A 26236-nucleotide genomic window follows, 5' to 3' on the forward strand; every position below is an offset into this window, starting at 1 on the left:
ATCTTTTATCGTAGTACAATTATTGAATTTCAACATTATATTCCATATTATTTTTGCCCATAAAAAACAATTAAATTGAGATGATACTAAATTAATAATCGAAGTCATAGTAGACTGGATCATATATAAAACAGGAATTTTTTAGATAAAAATGGAACATTGTAAACAGAAAAATTCTTTTATTGTTATACACACATATGTGTAAAACCATAGAGATATAAAGATAGTGTGCGTGAACGAGCTGTAAAGGCGATATAGCTATAAAAAGAGAACGTACCTTACAGGTAAATAAGTAAGTGTATCACCGATAAACGAGCGGCATTATTTGCCAGTGATGGAAGGGGCCTCTATGTACGTTTTCTTTTCATTCTCATATCGCATCCACTTACACGATAACATAGTAACGTATGTTTTATATGACTGGCGTACTGTAACTTCATATATACTTTTAACCTCTATGTATGAAACTAGTTGCTGCTATGTAGCTTAATTACTTATACGTATAAATTTGCATCTTCAGTACAAGTAGAGCAAGTAAGTGTTAGGGATATTATCGAAGCAGATCATAAAACAACAGGTTCTCGTGCATATGTTTAGTAGAAGAGAGGTCGCCAAACGCATCTTTTGCATAATAATTAAAGAGAAAAAGGTTAATGTTTGAGCTTCAAAATTTTCTTATTCTATCCTTTCCTGTATCTTCTTTTTTAATCATATTTAGAATTTGTATGTATTGTAATGAAAACAGCATATATGTATATATATATAAAAGATCGTTTCTTAATTTATATTCCTTAACTAAAGCAAAGAAGTTTCTCAGCTTATTTAAATATTGATACTTCTCCAATAACTATATAATACATCCGAATACATATTATCTGATCTAAAATGTCATAGAGAATATGCACAAAATATCTTACACGTATAATCAGATTTGATTCATCAGTTTAGCTAGGCAATTTTGACCAAGTAAATGTTACAAACAAAACTTTAGATGCGACCTAACCTTTCTTGGCATTTGAATTCTGCATCTAATATGTACCCTGTGATATTAAATTTCTGGTAAAATTCTATCTATTATCTTGACAAATATTCAGTTATATTAAAAATATTATATGATATCTAAAATACATGTACATTATTGTTATAAATATACAGAGAAAGTTTATAAAAATCAGGGCAAGACATGATATGTAACATTTATATTATTAATTTAAATGAATAATATAATATTATAATAAATATACTATACGATATTATTTACTTACATATATTTACCTAGATATATTCTATACCGTTACATAGTCAAGGTTACAACAAAAATTTCAACAATCCAACTATTGTCCACGGTATTCTTCTATGACCAGTCGCCTGTGTTTAATCAATAAATCATCGAAATCCACTAGCGTGATCCGGAATAAAAATAAAATAATCTTTTAAAAATATCCCACCTTGGTCGATATGATTGGAAATCTGCTTCAATAATGAATCGTTCCCATCGACTATGAAGCATGATTAATCACCATTGTCCAAGCGCTATAATAATAAAACTCGGTATTCCCAAGCTCTTCTTTAAAACTAAACACAAATGAAATTGTATCCAGTCCTTGCTTGATGTACGTATATTTGCATATGTCGATTGCCTTTTTCGTGTAAACACGATTTTCCTTTTATGTTGTGTAACGCTCTGTTATCGTATAATATTTCGTAGTATACGCAAGAGTGCACCATTTTCCATGTTTTTTTCTTCCTATGCAAATTTCTTCCTCGAAACTGTACAGCTTCCATGGAAACGAAGAACTTCGCGATTTGCTGTTTATTACGTACATAAGTTCCTTCTAAGCCAAATACGATTTCACATAATTTGCATCGTCACTTTCCAAATTAGTCCCACGCATTGTGAAATTTCGTGACACGACTTCCGATCAGCGCTCGAAAGAAGTTATATTTTTAGATTACGGACGTTTACCTAAATTTAGGTTTTTATGTATATCATTGTGAATATTATCAATGTATAGTATATTATATAATACATTATAAGTATTAATATAACTTTCTATATTGACCAATAATGTAGAAGTTAAAAATGACTAAGTTTCGAAGAACGAATGAAAGAACGAATAAATGGCAAATAATCAAATAAGGGATTAAAATCGAACAGTATTTAAATGAGCTTTAATTTGAATAAAATGTCATTCTCAAATAACGCACCCTATCCTGCCTTTGGCCCGAGGAAAAAGAAAACAATCATTTGCGTGACTAACGGTAGAGATACTGACACAGTTACAGAGGCAAACGTGGTGTTAATCGATTTTCTATTTATATGAATGGCGATTTATTATCAGCAGAATCTTTTCTGCTGGCTTCGTGATCCTTATCGGTTTTGTCGATTGTTGCGGCTGAATTCGAGGCGCGTGGATAAAATCATGTAACGCTATTTAATGGGATAGGTATGCATAATTGAAAATAAAAGAAGTCCCGTGATTCCGATCCGATGATCCTCGTAATCATCGATTGTTCGAATTTCCCGATCGCGTGTAATTAGTCACCTGTCCAGAAAAGATTCATTCACGTTTAATTCTAATTTTAACTGTCAACTACTATCAATTTTGGCAGTACTTATAGGAGAACATTGATAAATTATGAGTAGACTACAGATTTGTACGTATTTAAGAGATTCTTTTAAATATAAAAAATGGACTACAGACTTTGCGAATTTCAATATTTCATTAACGATGACATTGTTCATCTGCGATTATTTCAAGCATGTTGTTAGGTATTCACTTTTATTAATATTAGTTATTACTGGTATTAGTTGATAAATTATTACGCAAGAGAATCCTAATCAAATGAAAGAATTTTCGGATGGCAATCTAATTAGATCATAGATTTTTTAAAAGTCAAATTTGATAAAACGATTAAATTAAATTTAAGAAAATTCCAAGATAGTAGTACACCAAATGACGGAAAATATTGTCTCTGTAGAACTTTTAGGTTAAATAAAGATCATTTTTTTAGTTCTAGAAGCCTTCTAATTTTAAAAAGTTGCAACCCACACCTCTGTTCAATAAATTAAATTAAATTTAATTTATGATATAACATTTTATTATAGTTATTTATAATTAAATTATAATATAATATTAAGACTTGTAGCATAAACTATATATAATTTATATAATGGTATACTTTATATTATATTACGAAAAATACCTGGAATATGAAACTATTTTTTAAATATAATTGAAATATATATGTATACCTTATTATCTAAAAATATAACCTTCGTGTATGGATATTAATACCGGTCACGCAATTCTAGTGATCGTATATCTTTTATTTGCTGCAAACAAAAAGGGGCTGACGAAATAATATTTGCTCTTTTATGACCTTGCTACCTTTTTTAAATCGATAATAATGGAACAAATATTAAACTTGGTCTTATTTGCAGCCTTCTTTATCTTTTTTTCATAAAATATCATCTTTTCTTATAATAATACTTCAATTCGGCATTTATATTATTCTATTTATAAAAGAAATCAAACGCTCTGAGAAACACGGGCTCGCGGTTATTTTTTCGACTGAAAAACGTCATTCTGGCAGATCTTTTCTTTCAAAATGCGTCATTGGCACATGGTATTAATCAAAATCTCAGAATTAGTTTCTCCAAGAAGATAGCTCATTCATGTATGGCCATATCTATTGGGTGTATTACTATTTAACCATGATATCTTGTTTTCACTGCTGAATCGATATTAGAAAAATTTATAAGTACGTATAAAGTGACATGATTCTACACTTTAAGTATTTATTTCTCGAGAAAATGATTTGCTACTATTGAAAAGGATGATAAATACGATTCCAGCAATAACCCTTCCTTTAAATTCACCCTTGGGAAAACCCACATCTGCGATTACCTTATGCTTCTTCAAGTGTATTAGCTATTCAAACAAATCGTATTTATTATTCCGAAATTGTCTGTTTATACAGAGGTGAGAGACAGATTATTAATGTAAAAGTAACTTAAAAATTCAATGTGAAAATTCAGTGTGTCAAAATCAAAAATAATAAAATTGGATCGAATGCTTCATTTTTTAGGAAATTGAGTTATACAATTTGCCAAATATCATTCATTAGAAAAATTCTTTAATAAAATTAATTTATGTACCAAAGATTACCAAAAAGTGTGTAGCGTTATTATTACAAAAGATTAAGATATTGTAACGAGATATACATAATACGATTGAATTTCTTTTTAAGCATTTACGACTCAATCCTCACTGCGAATTAATTGTTATTCTGAAAATCATTAATATAGTCATTTATGTATGTAATAATTTAGAAATATAATTTAGATGTTTACAATTCGACCCTTATTGTCAGTTACGTGGAGAAGTTAAATACACAGTTAAACCACAAAATTAGTTGATGTTCTACGAAAACATTAAAAGCTATGCGATATTCTTATTAATTATGTTACTAAAAATAATAATAATAATAATGGGCGTTTGTGGCTTCCCCTTTATCGCACATTTTTGTTGAGAAATCCATTGATATATGACGCATGAAGTTAATTCATATTTGGCAGATTATTAAAAATTGTGTAATGTTATTACCCATTAAAGATAAATAAATTGAGGATTTCCCTATTTGGAAATATATATATTTATATTTATATTAAATATAAAAGAAAATATATGAACACGAAGAAGTTTGGAGAAACATTCGATAACAAATGGTGAATTTTCCAAGAAATATAAAGCGGCTACAAAAATTTCGTCGTTGTTGTTTCAGTGGAGATAACGCCCTGGAGTTTGAATGTGTGATAGTGTTTGACTGGTTTGTTTGTTTTTGCTATTGCATGATATCTATCGAAATGTTGAAAAATGTCCGATGAATGTTTTTCTCCGACTATCGAAGATTTGCCACACATGCTTTAAATGCACGCTGATACCTTGAAAATGTTAATTTTTCAATTAACAGCATCCTGAGTGTTACGACAACTCTATTATATGCCCTTGGCGCACCTTCTTTTGGCAAGGACAGGGCGATACCTGAACTGACGCCAGGGATTAGGTTTTTCTGAAAGGTGCAGTTCAGAAAATTCGGCAATCTGTATTGTCACATACAAATAGATATTTATACATGTCAATGTAATACTCCTTCTAAATTACACTTCGTAAAACTTGTTTAAAACAGTTTCTGGGTTTTATTGGAAGTTGGAATATTCTATTCGAATGTCTATCTGTATAACCTTACTATAAACATTTTCGTCTAAGACCTCACAGTGTTCCTCTGTGGGTTTTTCTGTCGGAATAAAATTAATCTCTTTTAATCCGTGTAATGCGCAGAACGATTATAGCTTATCATCGCTAACACGAAATATCACGGCTATATATAACAGAAAAATAATATACATAAAATAAATAACAACATGTATAACATTACAGAAAAATGTAAAATGTAACAAACTTTCTCAGAAAATAGCTTGCGTGTGTTGAATAAATTTTTGTTAAATAATTGGCAATTAATCTAGGTATTCTTTACTTCTTGGGAAACAAGCAAACCAATCCAATTATCATAAGCATTTATTACTTCAAATAACCTTTATGTAATATTGACTTACGCCAAATTTAACGCCCCTGCTTCCTAAATGCTCAAGATATGGCTCAAAGTAAAGTCTTGTATAAACGCTACCTTATCCAAAAATAAATAAAAGATAGAAAATACAATACATATGCAATACATTAAGAATTATGAAAAAGAGCTAACTCAAGAAATGAACGACCTGCCGAAAACAATAAAAAAGAAATAATAAGAATTTACCACAGTCAATAAACAAAAGAAAATTTGAATCGTCATAAGCCAATCATTGCTCGGATCAAGTGTTGTATAATAAGAAGTGGATCCAAAATATGCAGAATTGAAATAAAAAAAATTGGAGTTTGTCTTTCAAATTGATATTGAAAATCTGCTAACGTAAGTATGCATTTGTAAGCGAAATGAAATTTATAGAAAAAACGGGAAATCATTTCACCAAAAATGTAGAATAAAGTTTTTTTCATCTAAAACTTATTTAGATTTTAAGAAAATTAATTTTTGAAGGTTTGTGGAGCGGGCAGATGATTTCTTATACAAAAACAGACTTTGAAAATTAGCTGCGTATACAATAGTACGCATATACTTACATACGTAATTATATGCATACAATACGGTACAGTAACACCATTGTTTCTATATTTAGAATGCCTACGCGACTTTTATAAATAATTAGATTATTAGATTCAACAAAGTACAAATTCAACAAAGCACAAAGAAAAATTTTATCAAGGATACCAAAATCGATTCTCTAAAAAACCAAGGTTTAAATGAAAAGATTTTATTCTACGTTCTCTATTTATTTTATTTTGTTACATAAGTCATCAATACATTGCGAATATTTATGCGAATTCCGCATTTATATAAATGCAACTAAATATGATTTATTTTCAATCGCATTCGGTAGGTCTTTTAAGTTTATGAAAACATACAAAATCATTGACTCTCGGCCTATTCACAAAAAAGAAATACAAGGGCAAAGATTTATTAATATTATAAATTATTATATTAATAAACCGTAGCAAAGATTAGTTTCACCTATTTGTTAAAGCATACTCTACTTTAGATAATCGATACATTTTTCCATGTAATGCCCATTTTGTGTATTTCCCTATAAGTGCGTAAAGGTGCACTCCTTATGTGCTCGTATAATATTTACAATCGCACACCATATGTCCACCAATGCCTCTGATTTCAAGAAAAAGATATAGCACCGTTGACTCTGTCTCGTCACGGAAGCTGCTTTAAAAACGTGATATATATAAATTTTTGATTGTGGAACAGTCACTTATCTAAGAAATCCGTGGGTCAACAATATTTAACAATATTAGTTTTTCATAGGCTGACCCCAGCGCCAAGTTGTTCGATCCGGTCTCTAGAAATGATGTACAGTGACATCCCCTCTTTCGTATATACAAACTGTAGGAAGCACCGCGTACGGCAAGGGGAAGTGGCAGAGACGAAACCGGTAAATACAATAAAGCGCAACGGAGACCGTAGAAACTCAGTCGTCTCGTGGCTGTCGATCTATGAATAAGACGAGTACTGTGTTTCATTCAACCGACAAAGACACGCATGCAGAAGACCTTCGACTTTTTATTAAACGCACGTGACATTTTCATTTTCTTCACCATTCTTTATCCATTATCTCGTTTCACTGTCTTTCACGATACTACGACAAGTAAATTGGCCTCGACGATTTAATTTATCAGTGAAAAGAGCGCACGGTGATCCACTAGAAGCTGCAAGAGAAAGAGACGCGACATTTGGAAGAAGATACTCTGAAGACATTTGAAAAGGTATGTAACAGGACAAGAATCAGAGTGTTCTGTATAAAGATAGTTGAAGGAGGTCGAGGGATTCAGTGATCAGAATGCGGAGCTTGTGTCACATATTCTGATACCTGGCGTAATTCTATCAAAGCATTGAGGTTTTTGTTATATTTTCAAAGTTATGCCTAGACTGCGAATCTTTATGTAAGCTTGTAATTTTGTAAACGCAAACTATAAGGAAGTAAAACTTTAGCAACGATTTGTTTCACCTATTGGATATTAGAACGACTACTATATCTTATATATTTAACGTATTTTAATTGTCTTCATCTTCAAGTTTCTCATAAATGCACAAAAATCTATAATCTAGACAGAGGAATATTGATAGAGCAATATTTCTCTATTGTTCTATTTTTTACATTATGCTATATCTGGAATCTGGAATCAAATACTTTTCTAAATTTAAATTGAAACAAGGAATATATTGCCATTACTCAAATTTCATATCTATCTATAATCAACAGCCGATGCTTCATAAAATCTATACAAAGTTTAATCAGCTAATTCAGGTGTTTTCGCACTATCAGGTTTCGTTCATCTTTGATATATTACTTTTTTATTTATACTAATAAATATTGACAATTGTTTTTATCGATGTCTCAAATATCGATTCGATTGAAACTAAAAGGGGAGACTGAATTAAAACGTTTCATTTGAGAAAAGTAGGAATATATTTTATATATTCGTAATATAATTTCAAAGAGAATGCTCGAACATCTATAGATGACTTTGTAAATACAAGATCGCAGAGAGGTTAAGATATTACTAGAGGTTAATCTCGAAGAGAAAGCTATCGTATGTAAATAAAAATTCATGAATATTTATACCTTTCTTTTTAAGATATGACGTTTGACTAAAGATATTCATTGCAAGTTGAATCATTTATAGAAGCTTTTTGATAGAATGGGATTATATTGGACATTTTGATGAATTTTAAGAAGGTAGAATTAAGTGCTAATAAAACATTTCTATGATAATAATTATAGAAGACTTTTGAAAATTTGGGATTATTAAGTTCTGCATACACGTGAAAGGATATTCGAGTATTTTGGCGATTTTTCGGAAAGTAGAATTCGATGATAATATCGTTTAGGTATAGAACAGTTCAAGTAACACGTGCAGGTATTTTGAATGTTTCAACGAATTTTGAGAAAGAGGAATTGAATTGAATAATAACTGAAATAAGTTATAAATGCTTCTTTCATGATTACATGATTATAATGGAAGTTTTATGGAAGTTCGGAGTACTTTCGTGATTATTCGGGAAATTTTTATGGGAATATAAATTTTGAAGGCACATGAGATTATCTGGAAAGTTCGGATGAATTCTGGAGGACAATTTTTGATTAAAAAGGAGACAGCTTAGAAATCATTGCAATTAATGCATTAAAGAATTTTTTTCTACGTCGAATACGATATACGTTTCATCGTTTAGGAAAGAAATAATACTTATTTGGGATTCTTCTTCCATTCAAATTTTTTTTCTCCAAAAGGACACAGTTACATTCAATGATTTAATAATTTACGTTTTGCGTCAAATAAAGGCAATCTCGAATGTATAATAACTAATCGGTAAACCAGTTTTAAAGAGGCATAGTACTAGCGATAGTAACGACAAGTAGCGATAAACGAGCGATAGTAGCAAATAAACAGAGAAATAATGGTAGCAATGATAAATCGTCGCGTTTGGTCAGACGATGCGAATTCTAACCGATGGAGGCAAATTCCGCGGAGTTTCCGGGAATGTGAAAAATCCAAATATTATTTGCGGAATCAATTTCACAAGGAGCAGATATCCACGTGATTGTGTCGCCAACAATTGCAGTATCCTGTAGCTGAACGCACAATCGCTCGACCGTTTGATTCCGTTTTTAACAGAAAGTAATTCAAAGGATATCACGATTGGAACGACGATATACGTATATGATTTGGAACAATTTTGCTGTTTATTGTTCCCAAACAATGATTATTTCACTACGTCGAATAATGATCATCCGGTCGTCGCCAAATTTCCAGTTACAGTGATTCACAGAAGTATGACACATTCTCCTTTGGCTAAAATATTTACGCACTAAAGCAATATATTAATGATATAAAAATGCAATATAATATAATATAATATAATATAATATAATATAATATAATATAATATAATATAATATAATATAATATAATATAATATAATATAATATAATATAATATAATATAATATAATATAATATAATATAATATAATATAATATAATATAATATAATATAATATAATATAATATAATATAATATAATATAATATAATATAATATAATATAATATAATATAATATAATATAATATAATATAATATAATATTATATTATAAACATACTAGTTTGATACAATGATTAATTAATATAGCAACAAATTATAATATTTATAAAGCAGTAAAGTAATATATTAACCTCAGGTTCTCTTGCACAATTCATCCATCATGATTGGTGAAATTTTACAGATTATCAGTTACAAGTTACCATTGGTAATAAATATCTTTGATTAGCAATAATAAGTTTGAGGATGAAAGAAAATAAGAAAGTTTTGAAAATAAATTTTACATTGTATAAATTATTTGATGATATTATGCGACAAAAGATTACGAAATTGTAAAACAGGAATTTATAATATACAACTTCTAGTTTAAATTATATTATTGATTGAGAAATTGTCGTGCAAGATAGTATCTGTGAATAATAAAACTACCGTGCCTTTCGAAATAACGGGTCTTAAACTTCACATTTTTGCAGTTATTGAAAGTGTGCACGAACAATTTTTGACAGAATTATTCCTGACCTTTACTAAGATGTATAGTTATATACATCTATTTATTTTCATCACATTACCAGTTATAATCCTCTGTCTACTATCTTCTAATATTGACATAAAATTTGTCTGTTTACAAATTCACTGTTTACATTTTGTCTAGAAGCTATTTGAGTCAAAGCTGAATCTTTGTATAACAAAGAAATTCATTTTTCATTCATTGTAGTTTATTGTAGTTTTGTTTTTCTATAACTGGGTTGTATAGTGTATTTAAGGTTTTATTTTTCAGTTGTTAATATTTAAAAGTCCTGAAATTCAATACACCTCGCATAAGTGAGTATACATCATACATAATAAGAAAGATACACGATTTAATACACATTGAAAAGGGCAAATAACACGTCATAGCTTCACCATCAAATAGTAGATACATTATATCATCTGTCTTCTTTATTAATAACTATTCTTTGTATCTTGTAGTACAGGTCCGTCATAGAACACTAGATGACATAATTTGGTAAAGTTCTAGCCAGTATACTTCATTCTGCAATTTTATTGAGCCATTTAAGACTCAGACTAAATAACCACTAAAATTAACCGCTTAGGTTTCTGAATAGTCAGAGTAATAAATAAAACGTACGATGTGATATTAAAATCAAAGAATTATCAAAATGCACGTAGAAACAACTAATTTGACTTCTCAATGATTGAATACATTCTTAAGTATAACTCACTCTTGAACATCTTTTCTCTCTTTTTCTTTCAGTTTCACAATTCATGTTTTATTACTCATAAAACTTATCGATTGTATCGACGCGTAACTAAAAATTGAAGAATTATGGTCGAGCGTATTACATTCGGAATCAGCAGGTGATAAGGTCTTCATACAAGGATATATAAACTATGACGCTTAATGAATTACGATGATATTAAGTTCTTCATCTTCGTTCTCTCTCTATGCCTCGTTGTCCTACACTTTATCAAGGATAACACTTGAATCCTGTTAAATCTTCTTCTATCAGTGATCAGCAATGATCCTTTCAGACACGGATCTTCAACGAAGATGGATAATTATAGAGGGTCATCGAGTTCGTGATAGGCATAAAATTCCTACACTCGAATGACTAGTTTATTGGAGATGCGCTTGTCATGACTATACATGGCAATAAAATAGAGAAAGAGGTAATTGGAAAATCGAACTTTCAAGGAATGGTAGACTTAGTCATTGATGCAATTTTGAGATAGACACCTGCTTCCAAGAAGACAATTTGTAACGAAGGTTAAGAAAATTTTTAGAGATAAAGGTGAATTCTTCGATATTTCTGTTACTGTTCGATTATATTAATTGATGAATTCTGGGGATTTAGATAGTCAGTTTCCTTTTGGGCTTCCATTGTTCTTATTTTGTATGAAATTATATATAGGAGTTACAACAAGCGGAATTTTTCAATTCTGAAAGTAGAATTCGCAACAAGCATTTTGATTGGAAAGGAGATTCTTAAAAGGTCAGGCGCGTGGTATAATCCCGCGTTACCTTTCTTTTGGGTTTCTATTGTTTTGAAACTGCAGATAATTATATTAGAGATATATAGAATTGGACCAGGTGAAAATTGTATTTCTGAAAATAGAATCTCCATGCATAGTTTCAATTGGAAAAAAAATTCTGAAAATATCAGAAATACGAAACTTCTGGCTTTTTGATAAAATATATATTACCAGAAGAAAAACAAGCTTTTATTCATATATTCTATAAAAGGTTATTTAAATTTTCGAAAACACAAATTCCTCGAAATCTATTAAATTTTTACTACAATTACGTACTCGTGTAATCACAAAAATTTCTATAAATCTGCAAGTTAGGTCTTTCGACTATTCCACTACTTCTAATATTAAATTATAAACTATCTCAGTTATCGTGCATTACGAAACATTTCTCCTTCCTTCCAAAAGCGAATTAAACGGATAAACCACGTTCTTCCTACAATTACAAAACATCTCAACAATGTCTTTTAACTATCTCATCCAATATCAAATCTCGTAAGCAGCTGAGTACATTTACCTTTTACGTTTCTTTCAAACAACACTGAAACAATCTTCATCGATCCGTAAAAGTGCACCTGGCCGTTAATACGATTTTACGACGCATATTCGTGCACGTTTATACGTTTCATTCACTTAAAATGTACAGTTGAACTTATGTGTCTCGGCCATGCATCATCATCGTTCATCTCGCAGCCGACTAAGGATAACGTTTGATGTGGGTTTTCCCACTGGATGCTCGCTACCACGATAATGTCAACTCTAATCTTCAATGACGCGAGCAAAAGCATTTTATAGTGTCGTGAAATACCCGCAGACAGATCGATACCTAACGCTATGTGCGTGTAACAATACATTAGTATCTTCGTTTTTCTCTCGCCAGTGGAGGAACGACGTATCTGTTAAATAATACCAAAATTAGCGTCGTTGCTTTCTTAATCGCTTAATGATGATAATGGATAGTGACGTTGTTGTATCGTAATTATTGCTACGTCTTGAAAATTAATGATTGATGTTGAACAAGTTAGGGTAGAGCAAATATCGGATGTAAAGAAAATTATTAATAAATTTTCATCTTGTTCGTTAATTTTTCGATTTGGTAATAGATAAGATGGGAATCGTACTGACATTGATATTCTAATAAATCGGTAAGTTAAATTTTTCTGAGTTTGTCTTAAAATAGGTTCTTAAATATGTTTTCTTTTTGCATAATTGTGTCGTTAACGAAAGAGATATAGAATTTCGATGAATTCAATATTTGGAAAAAAATACTTTTAACAGGAATTTTTGTTGAAAATAAATTTTATTGTTTTTATATGAATTTGTGAAAAAAGAGTTTTTTTGGTAAAATAATTTTTAGGATAAAATACCTGTTAATTAGAAGCTACTTTTCAATATCTTTTAACAAACTGACGCTAATATTTCCATATTTTCAATCTAATTTATTTACAGTGTTTATATAAATAGTTAGTACTATTAGTTAGTAACATATGCAAATAGGAAATTGAAATGACCATATGTATCTTGGTGAAATGATAACGAAACGTTTAAATCAGTTGTAGCATATCATTACAGCAAAACAATTAATTGACAACGATTGAGCTACTTCCTTTTCATTTGCTATTACTTTTCGTTATAAATGAATGTATTTGTTAAAAATAATACCTCTCTGCTTCTTCTTTTCTCCTTCAGCATCCTTTTTCCTTTCCTAACAAATATGTAGAAAGAATGAAGAAGCCCTGCATTCTTAAATTCAAGGAATTTCGCTTTTAAAAGCAGATGGGTTAAGTGTAGTATGCAAATAGAGTTGTGCGATTCCGTAAACGTTGTTTACGTTACTGCACATACTTATAATTTCACGTATAAGAGAAAAAGAAAGAGAAAAAGAAAAAAAGAGTGCATGGATATCATAAGTTTTACGAATATACAGAGAAAATGAATATTTATGAACCAGAAGCTACTGTTTCGAATGTTCTTATACTTTTCGTCGAGGACTTGTTTTATCAATATTTTTCCCCCATCAATCCTCCTATTTAATTTAATTTAATTCTCATTTTTCTCTGATCAGTATTCTTTAAATTCTTTTTTAATGGATTTTAAATATGTATATTCTTCGGTTCAAAATTAAATTTGTCGCGGTCACAGACAAAAATACGCGAAGAATCGAAATAAAGCAGCTAAGTCATCCATTAAGTATTTATCCTCGTTGAGTTTTTCGAAGCTTAAATTCCTATTTCATCTCATTTATCGCACTAATAATTCGACGTTGATTGCGGAATTTACAATTCGTAAAAAAGATGACCACTAAAAGCATATTATATTTATACCTGCACTCGACTGATTAACAACGGTAAAATTCTAAAACAGGTTTTTAAAACATCACCGCTCTCCTCTGGTATATTGGAGGGTAGTTTACAAAGAAAAAACTTTGAAACTATAACTAGAGTGCAGATATTTATGGGCATTCACATTATTTTAATAATAACATTGGAATGTTAGTGTTTTCAGTCATTTATGTGTCATCGTATTTTGCTGATATTCGTATACTAGAGTGCTCAATCATTTACGTATAATATTTTCAATTGACTAACTTTAACAGTTTTGTTCATAACAAATTTCAATTTTCATATTTCGATACTATTAAAATATTCGAATCCTTCACAAAGCACCTGTTTCTAATACTTTACCTTACAATTTTAACTACAAAAATAATTACGCACATATCACAAAAATATGTCTAATTACCATTATCTGCTTTTTTTTTTGCAGAAATGAAGACTGCGCTTATATTCCTGTGTCTCACGGCCACTTGCTTTGGTCAACTAATCTATCCAGACGATAAATTGCTCGCGTCTACAACCGTTCCTTCGTCCATTTTTCCAAATATCCCTCAAAATGTACAGTCACAAGATTCTGTGAAGAGCACAATCAATTCCTATCAAGTAAATTCACAATTACCACGAACTTCACCGCCAATACTTGGACTCGGTGCACCGCGAAGAACAAAGGCATCATATCCAACTACGGCCTATCCGGCTGTTACCGAAAATACGTTGCAAGACTGGGGCGATCATGTAAGCATAAAAACACTTGTTAAAATAAGTACTTAGACTGTACCCGGTTAAGTGTAATTTTTTCTTTATTCATATGAATGATACATATCTAGTTGTATGTACTATACATATGTATATGTGCTTTTTGGAAAATAAGGATACGTGGCAATTGTTTTTGTAGCCACTGTACGTTTAAGACTATTATTCACGCTGTGTATTAATCCTTTTTAAGTCTAAAGTAGCTTCAAAATATCATAGAATCACCCAAAAAGTACTTATCACGTTTTTCTGCTGTGAGCTTGAAATATTGTTTAATGGATGGAAATATACGAAATTCTGTTTAGCGTCTTAACGTATAAAGATTAAGTACGTTTTCGTTCTGCATCGTGAACGCGCTAAGAAATTTTCCAACGACAAAAAAATAGAATTTAATCTAAAAAAAAAACAAATAATGCAAGAGAATTAAGAAGGTATACAGTGAAAGGTTTTGATAGAAGCTTTGGGTGATTACAATTCAATTCATTATCGCATGAGTCACGAAGAGTAGTAGAAGTGTGTAACTTATGAAATTGTGAAATACTCTTGAGAAATTCATGATGAGAATAAAAGGTAGCATCAGTGATGCAAGTTGCCCGGTAAACATTAACAGTTGAACAGTGATCTTGAAGTTTCATACGGATAGATTAATGATACCTTGATGGTAATTTGCGGGTTTTCACTTTTTTCGTATTTTACCAGCGTAAAATGTAATTATGCGTCGAATAAAGGTCTTGAAGTATTTTTGAATTTGTGTAAATCGCCACAATCTTATAGCTTACAGCGCGTTACACAATAGAATACATACTGGGGTCGAAAAAGTTTACAAGTGTTGTTTAACTCTGACTGCACATTTTTCTTTGCAATCGCTGATGACGCGTAAACAGTTTACGTTTATCTCAATTAAACGAGCACGTTTCTTTTTCAAATCAGCGGAAGCTCTCGTAAAAGATATTTATTGACAAAATTAAGAAAATCTTCCATCAATAGAATATACGAACATGTACTATTGGAAGTGGATAATAACAGTGTTTGTTACTACGTTACAGGTGAACAATATCATCGCTAATGGAGTACTAAAATTCGGTCTGGACGTAGAACAAGAGATTCACAGAACTCGAGGCGTATCCTTGATCGAGCAACGGGACAATATAGTTTTGTCGCCAACTAGCCTTGCCGCAATATTGGCAATCGTTCTTGCAGGTTCTGCGGGTAGGACTTTCGATGAAGCGTCCAAGGTTCTTGGATTAGAGGCCGGGATTGATATCTCACAAAATTCTGAGGTTGTTCACCAGATGTTTGGTGTGCTTTTGTCTCAACTTCAAAGTAAAGAATCTGCTGGGATACTTCTACCGCAATTGAATTTCGCCACAGCGGCATACGTGCAGGTAAAATTTCCTTTCACGAGCGAATTAAACTTTAGAAAAATGAAAAAGGAATTGGATTTCATTTGAAGTAAAACGAACGTGTAATTGACTATAATTTTAATGGTTGTGGTTTAGGATGGATTTCCAATACTGCCGCAATTCAAGTTACTTAGCAAAGAGATTTATCAAACCGATATATTCAACGTGGATTTTGCTAGAAATGGAAAAGGGGCAGAGGAGATGATAAACATGTGGGTGCGGCAGAAGACGAAAGGCAAAATTACAAGTATTCTAAACCACGCGCCGGGGTCAGGAACAGCAATGATTCTTTTATCAGCGCTCTACTTTAATGGAGAATGGGACCAATACTTTTTGGATGGAGCTACGAAAAGGTATCATTTTCCTTTATGAAGGAAGTTTATGTAGGTTTTATATAGAGAACATAGACCATTGTAATCTCTTTTCTTTGAGCGCTATGAACGAATCTATGCGTCTAGCAGAAGCTATTTGTGTGTACTAAGGACGCATATATGCGTTTATCAACTTTTTCGACCTCTCCCGCGCTTGAGATTCTTTTACTAGTGTATGAGATGATACATGTGCATTTCTTAGCAACGACATAAACAAAAAAATGCAAGTTCATTTATCTTCTGTATGTGAATATGAATAATACCCCTTTTCACTCCGTTGTCGCCGCCGTGGCGACGTTATAAGAGGAATTAACAATTCCATTGTTGCCGCCATGGTGACGTTGTAAGTGTACAGGTGTACATATACATTATAACTCAGTTGCGCCTTGCCAACCAATATAGTTCACATTAGCAAAAGAAGTATTCATCCACACGAGTTGTTTCCGCTGGGAGTGTTCAATACTCAAAGGGTTTAATAAGAAAAATTTGATTCAATCAACTAGCATTATTGAATTTTGTTTTTTAATATTATAATTATTAAAAAGAAACCAAGGATTTGTGTAATATTTCTTTTCGTTTCTATTTCTTTTTTTACTAAGCTCCTTCAATTTTATAAAAATATTTGTTCTATTCATGTTGTAATGGATTTCTGTAAAGTGCCTGTTATTTTATTACATTTTTTGTACATTAACAAAAGAATATAAGTTATTTCATTTAAGTATTTTAATAATGTAAGCTTTTATACATCATTTCACCGTTTGACTCTTAATGGGTTAATAATCAGTTGCAATTATGGCGCATTATATAATTAATTCGATTGTTTAAATAGGAGACCATTCTTCATTGAGCCAAACGAGACAGTTAATGTCAACATGATGTACAATGGAGGAACGTTTCCGTTCTACTTAGACAAGAAATTGGGCGCGAAGATCATTGGTTTTCCATACAAGGGTCGCGAAGTAAGTATTTTAAAAATTCACAACAGATATAAGCTTTCAAATAATGTTATTTTGTTTCAATTCAAAATTAGTTATTCCAGTCTACTGTGACTAAAATTAAAATTCATCCGATCCTTTAAAAATTTCTATTACATACACATACATATCTTATCAAATTAATCCATAATTTCTTTTCAGCTCTCGATGTACGTTTTGCTTCCAACAGCTCCAGGAGCAAAAGCTCTCCGAGAATTCAAGAACAAACTAACAGTTGACATAATCGAGAATTTAATTAAGAATGCAAAGAACGAAACATGTATCGTCGGTTTTCCACGAATGAAGTTAAGCACCAGCCTAAGTTTAAGGCCTACGCTCGCTGCTTTGGGTCTCGAGTCTTTATTCGATCCAGTAACAGCAGATTTGAGCCTCATATCTCAACCCAATGCCGTAACCAATATGAACGGCAGAAACCAGACGAACGTGAGGCCATCAGAATCACGGCCGAAATCAAATCCTACCATAACTACTTCACAGAATGGTAACGAAAAAAGACCACAGAATCAAATATACAACGACAAGATATACTTCCCCTCTCGTTTCTATCCTTCCTCAGGATCGAGAAACCAAGGTCAAACGGGTCGTATGGTAAAACGAAATTACTTTACATACGAGGACAAAATTCGTGGTTATAACGTGGAACAATGGGCGAATGGGTTTTCCCTCAGAAAGACTCGTGATATTCGTGACATTAAAGGAAAGAAAGATAGGAGCTCGTATACAGTGGAGGGCAGATCCAAAGAATATCACGATAATACAAAGATTGTAAATCTCGAAGAAAACAAGTATCGTTTCGAAGAACAAACAGGAAGAAATAGAAGGCAAACCAGACCAATTGATCAAAACTTCCTGGACTTTGTGAGACATCAGAATCTTCCATCATACGGGCTGGACAGTCTTAGAAATAGCGCAAATCTGGTCAACCCACATCTCTTCGCTACAGATGTTCTTCAAAAGGTAGAAATAGATATCACAGAAAAAGGTACCGAAGCCGCAGCCGTGACTGGCGTTGTATTGGAGCGTGATGGAAGTCAGAAGAGGTTCATTGCGAATCGACCCTTCATCTTCTTCATCAGACACGACCCATCGAAGCTCGTGCTCTTCTGGGGCACGATAAACGTTCCAACGCCAAATTATCCGACTACGTAATCTGAAACACAAGTCTTCCTTAGAATATGACGATGAAGACAACTATCGAAGAAAGTAATCACGTTGAACAATTACTAACATTCTTTCTTCCAATTGGTATTATGTATCACAGTTTATCTTCGCAGTAACGACCGTACATAAATTCATTTCTTCGTGAATAGTACTCGTCATGCGGGTGATTATCATCCTCGAATGAGTAATTTCGTTTGAAGGATCGATAAAAGAAACCGGTTTAGCCGAAGGAAACGGTTTTTCCTTTGCACGCAACAAGTTGATACAAATATTCACGCGCTATTTATTTATACGATTCTTTCCTTGAATCTCCGCCTTCGTAGGTTAGAGTTATACGCGTAATTATGAAAATAATCAAATTGAAAACTATATTTATAGATGCTATATCTGTATTTCCTACCTGTAATGGAACAGTATTTTCTCAGAATTTAATATTATATTATTTTACCTCCGACTACTATTTGACGTTATATTAAATGGTATATTGTTAGCGTAGGATTAAGTTATTGAGAGATTTTATGAAATCATATTGAATAAATGTCTGCGTTTCTTTTTTTCAATTGTGGAAATAATTGATTGAAGCAAAAATAATATCAAAAAGGTTTTGACATTATTATTGTCAAAGCCATATATATATATATATAAATATTAGTTATTACTTTGTTTGATCTACTTATTTTTGGACAATAAAGACAGATTTTTTTTTAGATATAAAGATATGGTTCCAATATTTTAAATTCGCTTCAAATAGACGTGTAAATTTTTCTGTTTTATTCAAAATATTTTACAGTTTATAATACAGCATTACACTTGAGATTTAATGTAAATAAAACAAAATCTTTTTTTGGACGGCTGCATAATGATTTATGATTACAAAACATTTTAACATGTGTTATGATATGTAACCTCATATAATCTTGAAGAATTTACCATTTACAATTTAGACACGTGCGCAAATACAACCGTCTTAAGTAACATTTTTTGATTCTTTGACAAAACATTTTTTCTTTTTATATATATAACACATATGTATAAGTATGTAATATAATTTTCTTTCTGAAAGTTCTATGAATTAAAAACGATACAGCACTCGATGCTTATCATTTCACAATAGTAGTCTATTGCGAAAATTTTTATTCTGCGTTTGTCAACTATAATGTTTTTTTAGTCTTTCGTTTCTTAAATACTAGCAGAATAAATAGATTCATAGCCAAAATGAAATTTTATAGAGAAACATTGCATTATTATAATGACTGTTCTCACAAAGAATTTTTAAACTGCAGTGTCACACACAAAAGGATGACATAAAGCGACCTTTTATTGCATATCACAAAATAAGCATAGTCGTCAGCGACTTCATAAATACTATAATGAAATAAAGGTACTATTTAAGGTCCATGAAATTTTATGATTCTAAGATTTTTCTCTCTTACAACTAAACTTATTTTCTCTTATGCACCTGAAGCAGAAGTATTCTTTTTTTTTTCGCTATCAATCAATAATTTTCATCTGACAATGTTCATTCTATACTTCTTCCGTTACACATTTTTTTAAAACAAAAAAGGCAGAAAGTATATTATCAAGACCAACTGTTCCTTGGCTTTCTCATATACAAAAAGTTCTCTATTTTAAGAGCATAGAAAACTAAATTAAAGCAAGTTTAATCGTGTACATACATTCATTGTATTAAACAGAAGAAGAAAATCGAAAACAAACAAAACCACTGTGTGCTTTATAACGAATATTACCGGTATTTTTTAAATACTTGTGCCAGGCGCATGATATAATTACATCTAATATTACAGTAACTTTCTTATCATCTTCATAAATGTATTGCATACTTTAATACTTTTTACACGTAAAATTTTATTTGATTTACTTACTGTATACTGTTCTGCTGACCTATTAGTGGAAATATCTGTGTTATTTTACCGATTCCTTTAGTACGACCCTCTCGCAATAATAATCGCATACCGACGTGCAAATATTCCGGATGATTGACGAACCTAAACAACACGGATGCCGTATCGTTCGTTTGTAAACCTCTGTCTTTAGCGTCCATTATTCCTTTAATGATACACGTCTGCCTTACATTCCCTACATGCACAGTTGTTTGAAAACCAGAATATATTGCAGTTGCGTGGTACACTATTAATACAGTTGCCTAAGAATATGCACATAAAATTGTAATAAGTAATTTATTTGAATCTTATATGTATTTTAAGTGAGATATCATTATGTTGAACATACTTGAAAAAAAAGTGTAGCATGAGGTTGGTCCCATAGTGATATTAAAACCATTCCAGGTCTTAGATGGGGCAAAGGGGGGCTTCGATTTGTTGGTGGTGCTAATGTTAGGCTAGCACTCTGCGATGCTCTTACTAAACAGCATGGAGTTTTGTTTCGATGTAAGCTGACAACTTTAACAGGACTGAATTCACCGTCTGGTAAAGGGCCTACCAACAATCGAGTTCCAGGAGCGATTGCTCCTCTCACAAGCAATCCTCCCAAAACAGGTTCGTTCAAACCTGCTACTCTATATGAAATAAAAGAAAACAGCTTGACTTTATAATTCATATGGTTACTAAATATAATTCTAATTATATTTTTTAGAAAAAAGTATACACCTGAAAGTTTCGTCAATTTGAAACAGACACGATTCAGGATCTGAATCTGCAGAATTCACGTTATATGGTGATAAATTCTTAATAAAATTTGTTAAATCTTCCAAACCCTCCCCGGTAACGCAACTCACATTGAAAACTGGTATTATATCTGATTCATAATTCCACGACATTTGACTGTTATTATACATTATTAATTGCTTACAATATCCCTGTGCATTAATGGCGTTCTCTAATTGATTTATTGTTTCGGATATACTATAAAAACCAAGATCGATCTTGTTTACAACTATAAAAAATGGAAGTCCCAATGTAAGACATAACGCCATGTGTTCTTGCGACGCTTCATTCATAGGTGGTGCTACAACTAACATCACATGATGAGGTGAATATCCTGAAAGATAAGGTTATAAATTGCTCATTAATAAAATTTACAATTTACCAAGATAACTCGAGTTATCGTACCTGTGAGACCGAGTACCGTAGTCCTTAAATATTTACGATGACCGGCTAAATCTATAAATGTAACAACTTTCGACGCATGCTCGCATATTTCTTCTGCAGTTGCCATTTCCGCATAATTTAGAACATGCCCTTTGCTATCAAAGCCTATAATTTCGTGAGATATCGATGATGTACGACCTGTTTTTATCTCATGAAGGTGTCGCAACATATTCAGCCTTGCTCTCCCTCTACCATTATCTAGCTCACCCTGGGTTAATACTCCTATATACATTTCAGATACATTAAAATTTACATTTCAATTCAATTGTTATAAACTAGATGAACAACGAATTTAGCAGAGTAAACTCTAAGTATATTTCTCTACCTTAAATGTCCTCTGCTAATCCTCTCACCTAAGAGAGTTGATTTTCCAGCATCCTGGGCACCAGTGACTGCAAGTCTCAAATCAATAATACTATCTTGATCCTCTCTATCCCCTTTCCTTAACTTTCTTATTAAAACTTCTGCTATCTGTCTTTCCTCTTTATTGTGATGTGTGGTTATATCTTTATTTTTAGAATTGGCATGTCTTTCACGTAGTATACTTGTTGTAGCACCTAATCTAGCTGCCATATCATTTAGAGTTTTTAATGATGCCTTCATGTCTTCTCTTGATAAGCCTGTTAATTTTCCATTATCTTCCACACCTAATAATTAAATAATGATATGATAAATAATAAAGTCACTAAAGATATATGATTAGATAATTATAATTTATAAAACGGTTTCATACCAATTTGATAAATAGCTTCCCCGTGGCCTTCTCTGAGACGCCATTTCATTTGTGTTACAAGATGTTCAAACCGTTGACTAGATGGATTTATTAGCTTTAGTTTATATTCAACATTACCCTGTTCAGGTTCTGGTGGCAGTCTTTCCTCCTGATCATCATCAATACTTGAATTTTCACAGTCTGAAATTCGATTTCCTTCATTCTCTGAATCATTCCAAGTATCTTTCTGGCTGTGTTTGTTATTATCTGGATCAAACAATTCCAAGAATGACTCCATATCTATAAATAAGAAACAATAACCATCATAAAATATATCTAGAACAATATTTAAAACAGTGTCCTATATTTAATGATTATATTTAATAAACAAAACAATAAATTATTTTACATGCACATAAAATCATTTTGAAAGCTTGAACTATTAATGATCATAACATTCTTTTGTTATTGTGGCCAACAATCTTGACTTAAATCTAGTTCATTACCAATTCATAAATTATAAGTTACATCATATGATATTGCATCATGTCCAAATACCTTAAGTTATATGTAGTGTATATAAAGTGCAATATTACAGTAAGCAGTGTTCATATATATATTATTAATTCATTTTATACATTACAAAAGTGTGCTTAATATAAATTTGCAACATGAGTATAATAAAATCTTAATACAAAAACATTAAAAAATTTAAACTAATAAAATAATTAATATTTAAGATTTTCAAATGATTGATTGGAATTAATTCATAAAAAATAAATGAAATTTATCTACTTGAAAATTTACAATTTTACATTACTAAAATATTTTCAAATTACATAATGTCGAGTAATACAGAGCAATGTTAATCAATATCAATTAATATACATTTTCGCAATAAGCGCTAAATTAAAAATTACGTTATTTATTTATTTATTCATTTTATTCGTGAAATAAAATTCTATCGCTTACATAAATGATATATATGCATTACAAAAGTATTTCATGTAAATAGCTTTTTCTACCCTCACGTTAATTCATGTTTATACAAATTTCTCTGAAGGAGACTTCGAAACATATTTAGGAGGACAACACTTGTAAAATACTCGAGCGCGCCAAATCAATGGATCCACACTACGCTATAACAGCTGTACATATACATATGCAATATCGCTTGACTCAACGAAAACGAAAACAAAACTGTATGCAAACAAAGTTGTTTGTGATCCACGAGCAAGGATGTATTTATGGATCACAGTTGGTCGATTGTATCTGCCAAATACGATATTTACGGAGTTAAAAGATCTTATTGTCGAAACGGGAATGTATTGCAAAATTGAAAATGATCTATATGATAAAGAAAACATCAAATGACTAGACGCGCATTTATGATGATTCAACGAGAAACGGCTAAAAAGACTTACTGCATTTTACAAACAGTAGTTTTCCCTTCGCAGGACGTATACTCCTGAAATCGAAATCGCGTTCGACACCCACGTCAGAGTTGAATAACACAGCATGCGAACCTCTCACTTTCCCTCCCGCTTTTTTCAACACCTGACTGTGCACGATTCAATCGAGATCTGACTGTTACCAGCCTCGACGATTCATTCTTCTGCGCTTGAAACAAATTTAGTTCCAATTCCAATCGAAAATTCGTTGGAGATGACGCTGCGAATGCGTCCATTGTGGCTCCACCTTTAGGGTGAAGAATCTATTAGTTCCATGGAAACGCAGGGTAACAGTTCGTAACAACCGTTCCATGGAATTCGTTTAAACAAAAACAAACCGCGTTATTCTTCGGTGATATCAAAGAAATATATTTTATTGCCACTGCCATTAACGATCAGTAAACCTAACCTCTTTGTCGCTCCAATTCTACCAAGATTTGGACATGGAGTACTTCATCGCGGAATTGTGTATTCGCGCATGATCAGATGTAATATAAATCTTTCGGTGTCAGAAAAATTCCTTCTCTGTGTGTATGCCTTAAACGATTCTGTTATCTGTGAAAGCGTCGTGAACGTAAACAATACTATTTCACACATTATTTTTAACGTTCCGTGTTATTTTCGTTTCGCCTATCGTCGAGCTCATTACAGTTAGCAATGACTGCCGTCGAGGTTTGTTTTCGTGCGACCAGACGGTCTTCTGTGTTCCCAATAATACGTTGTCGTCTGTATGGCTCTATTTACTTAACGTGTCTGAATGCTCGTCTCTCGTAAACCTGTCTCATAGATTTTGTTAATACAGAAATGCGAGGTACAAATGATACATATCGTGCCGCGATTAACTTTTATTTACATGCAGACTAAGTTGACGAGCATAAACATGGCCGTCGCGCTTTGTGATGATTACTTGTGCCAGTTTGAATTCAAGGAAGTCCCTCGAGAATGGAAATAATGGATGGAACGCATGCACCCGAGATATCCAGGTAACGAAACACTTCCGTGCTTCCTGGACGTTCCCGACGTACTCTGTGATTATATCTCTATTTAAGATCTTATTGTATCTCGATATTATCGTCTACCACGTATACCTGCACGCTCGTTATTAGATATGTGCTCCTCATTCTCTTTTTTTTTTTTTTTGTTCTCTATTCTTTCCCCACGTAATCGCGGAGGTGACTGAACTTGCTAAGCGTACGTCATACGCATTGTTACACGTAACGCGATTGCAATCATAGCTCAGCTGACTACTATTGACCTATTGATGTGTTACTGTCAGTAGAAGTTCTCTGGCTTACTGTTTTGTAATGGAGTTACTGGGTGTTCTGCCTTTTTATTTTTTCCTGTGTTGTGTTCTTCACCCTTGCTTTGTCGAATTAGTGGTGTTTTTAGTGGATTTTGTGTTATATTCGTTTAATGTAATGTGTTAGTGCAATTGGGTTTGATTGTACAATTATAAGTGCTTTATTTTTATTTTGTAGTACAAGTAATATATTTTTATCGTATATAGGAATGTAAATATTTATTTACAGTTCTTAGTTATTGTTTGATTTATATTTGGTTTTAATTGTCTCTGTGTTTTTATGAATTAGTTATATTTTGTATTGACGTATATTAAAATTAAAAATGTGTATATTTAAATGTAAAAAAAGTATATTTGAGAAATACATTTGTGTTAAACCAATTTTTGATTGTGTATTACATGTTCCTTTAGAATTATGCTTATGTAAATATGGGATGGAATACTTTGACCCATTTTGATATTTGTAAATGAATGCTCTACTTATACTTTGAATTTGTATATGAATATGTTAAAAAATTGTGTATTGGATATATGTTTGCAAAAAAAGTGTCTAGTAGGAGAATATAAGTGGCAGTTAAATCAGCTGAATACATAATAAATATTATGTAATAATAAGAAGTATATTTGAATTTATATTTTTGTTTAATATTATATAGTATATATTAATATATAAGTAACATATTTTTTAAAAATTATATATTTTGTAAACTTTGATAGCACTTTGGTAGCAAGATTTTTAATACTCACTTTCTTTAATAATATTTTGAAATAAAGTTTTCTCCTTGATATCATCATATTTTATTTTTTGTATGTAAAGTAGATTAAATTTTAAAGGTCATTTAGATATTTATAAATGTTGGAATAAGGTT

General features: G+C 31.5%; 3 protein-coding genes and 1 long non-coding RNA gene across 18 annotated transcripts in view; 2 read left to right on the forward strand and 2 right to left on the reverse strand.

Annotated features, from left to right (window-relative positions):
- The first annotated feature begins 176 nt into the window (after nt 1–176).
- Nucleotides 177–19336, forward strand: LOC126873712 (leukocyte elastase inhibitor). 4 transcript variants are annotated; one of them, XM_050634881.1, is made up of 7 exons: nt 9839–12783; nt 12861–12902; nt 14524–14828; nt 15893–16231; nt 16346–16602; nt 17450–17579; nt 17757–19336. In XM_050634881.1, exons 3-7 carry the CDS (start codon nt 14526–14528, stop codon nt 18762–18764), a joined length of 2037 nt encoding a protein of 678 aa, XP_050490838.1. In that variant the 5' UTR covers nt 9839–12783; nt 12861–12902; nt 14524–14525; the 3' UTR covers nt 18765–19336. The 4 variants fall into 4 exon arrangements, with proteins under 4 accessions (XP_050490839.1, XP_050490836.1, XP_050490838.1 ...); XM_050634882.1 differs by lacking the exons at nt 9839–12783; nt 12861–12902 and adding an exon at nt 177–351; XM_050634879.1 differs by lacking the exons at nt 9839–12783; nt 12861–12902 and adding an exon at nt 7103–7391.
- LOC126873758 (uncharacterized) lies at nt 358–6494 on the reverse strand. Of its 3 annotated transcripts, none has more exons than XR_007692515.1 (3): nt 2209–6494; nt 1004–1966; nt 358–880 (listed from the first exon to the last, which is right to left on the reverse strand). It is a non-coding gene; the product is annotated as an uncharacterized LOC126873758 (long non-coding RNA). The 3 variants fall into 3 exon arrangements; XR_007692514.1 differs by lacking the exon at nt 358–880 and having other exon boundaries at nt 1088–1119; nt 1266–1966; XR_007692513.1 differs by lacking the exon at nt 358–880 and having other exon boundaries at nt 1185–1368; nt 1449–1966.
- A 188-nt stretch (nt 19337–19524) lies between the features above and the next one.
- The window catches only part of LOC126873717 (GTP-binding protein 2), a 31337-nt gene continuing 24625 nt past the window's right edge, over nt 19525–26236 (reverse strand). For 2 of the 3 annotated variants that reach the window (XM_050634886.1, XM_050634888.1), the window contains exons 3-10: nt 24041–24314; nt 22638–22916; nt 22258–22551; nt 21866–22126; nt 21404–21794; nt 21027–21312; nt 20660–20940; nt 19525–20141 (exon numbers count right to left, since the gene is read on the reverse strand). In XM_050634886.1, coding sequence (XP_050490843.1) covers nt 20036–20141; nt 20660–20940; nt 21027–21312; nt 21404–21794; nt 21866–22126; nt 22258–22551; nt 22638–22914 — 1896 coding nt within the window. In that variant the 5' untranslated portion in view covers nt 22915–22916; nt 24041–24314 and the 3' untranslated portion in view covers nt 19525–20035. The remainder of the gene's footprint in view (nt 20142–20659; nt 20941–21026; nt 21313–21403; nt 21795–21865; nt 22127–22257; nt 22552–22637; nt 22917–24040; nt 24315–26236) is intronic. The other variant, XM_050634889.1, reaches the window with a different exon arrangement.
- LOC126873703 (BTB/POZ domain-containing protein 7) overlaps nt 24322–26236 on the forward strand; it is a 30645-nt gene continuing 28730 nt past the window's right edge. For all 8 annotated transcript variants that reach the window (XR_007692510.1, XM_050634846.1, XM_050634844.1 and 5 more), the window contains exon 1: nt 24322–25050. The gene's annotated coding sequence lies outside the window, so the exon portion shown is untranslated. The remainder of the gene's footprint in view (nt 25051–26236) is intronic.

The sequence above is a fragment of the Bombus huntii genome, chromosome 15 (assembly GCF_024542735.1).
Source record: "Bombus huntii isolate Logan2020A chromosome 15, iyBomHunt1.1, whole genome shotgun sequence".
Taxonomy (NCBI): domain Eukaryota; kingdom Metazoa; phylum Arthropoda; class Insecta; order Hymenoptera; family Apidae; genus Bombus; species Bombus huntii.

Coding starts and splice junctions, on each gene's coding strand:
- LOC126873712 (XM_050634882.1), top strand. CDS start 14,526: ATGAAGACTGCGCTTATATTCCTGTGTCTCACGGCCACTTGCTTTGGT. Junction 14,829..15,892: donor TGCAAGACTGGGGCGATCAT/GTAAGCATAAAA, acceptor ACTACGTTACAG/GTGAACAATATCATCGCTAA. Junction 17,580..17,756: donor TTCCATACAAGGGTCGCGAA/GTAAGTATTTTA, acceptor ATTTCTTTTCAG/CTCTCGATGTACGTTTTGCT.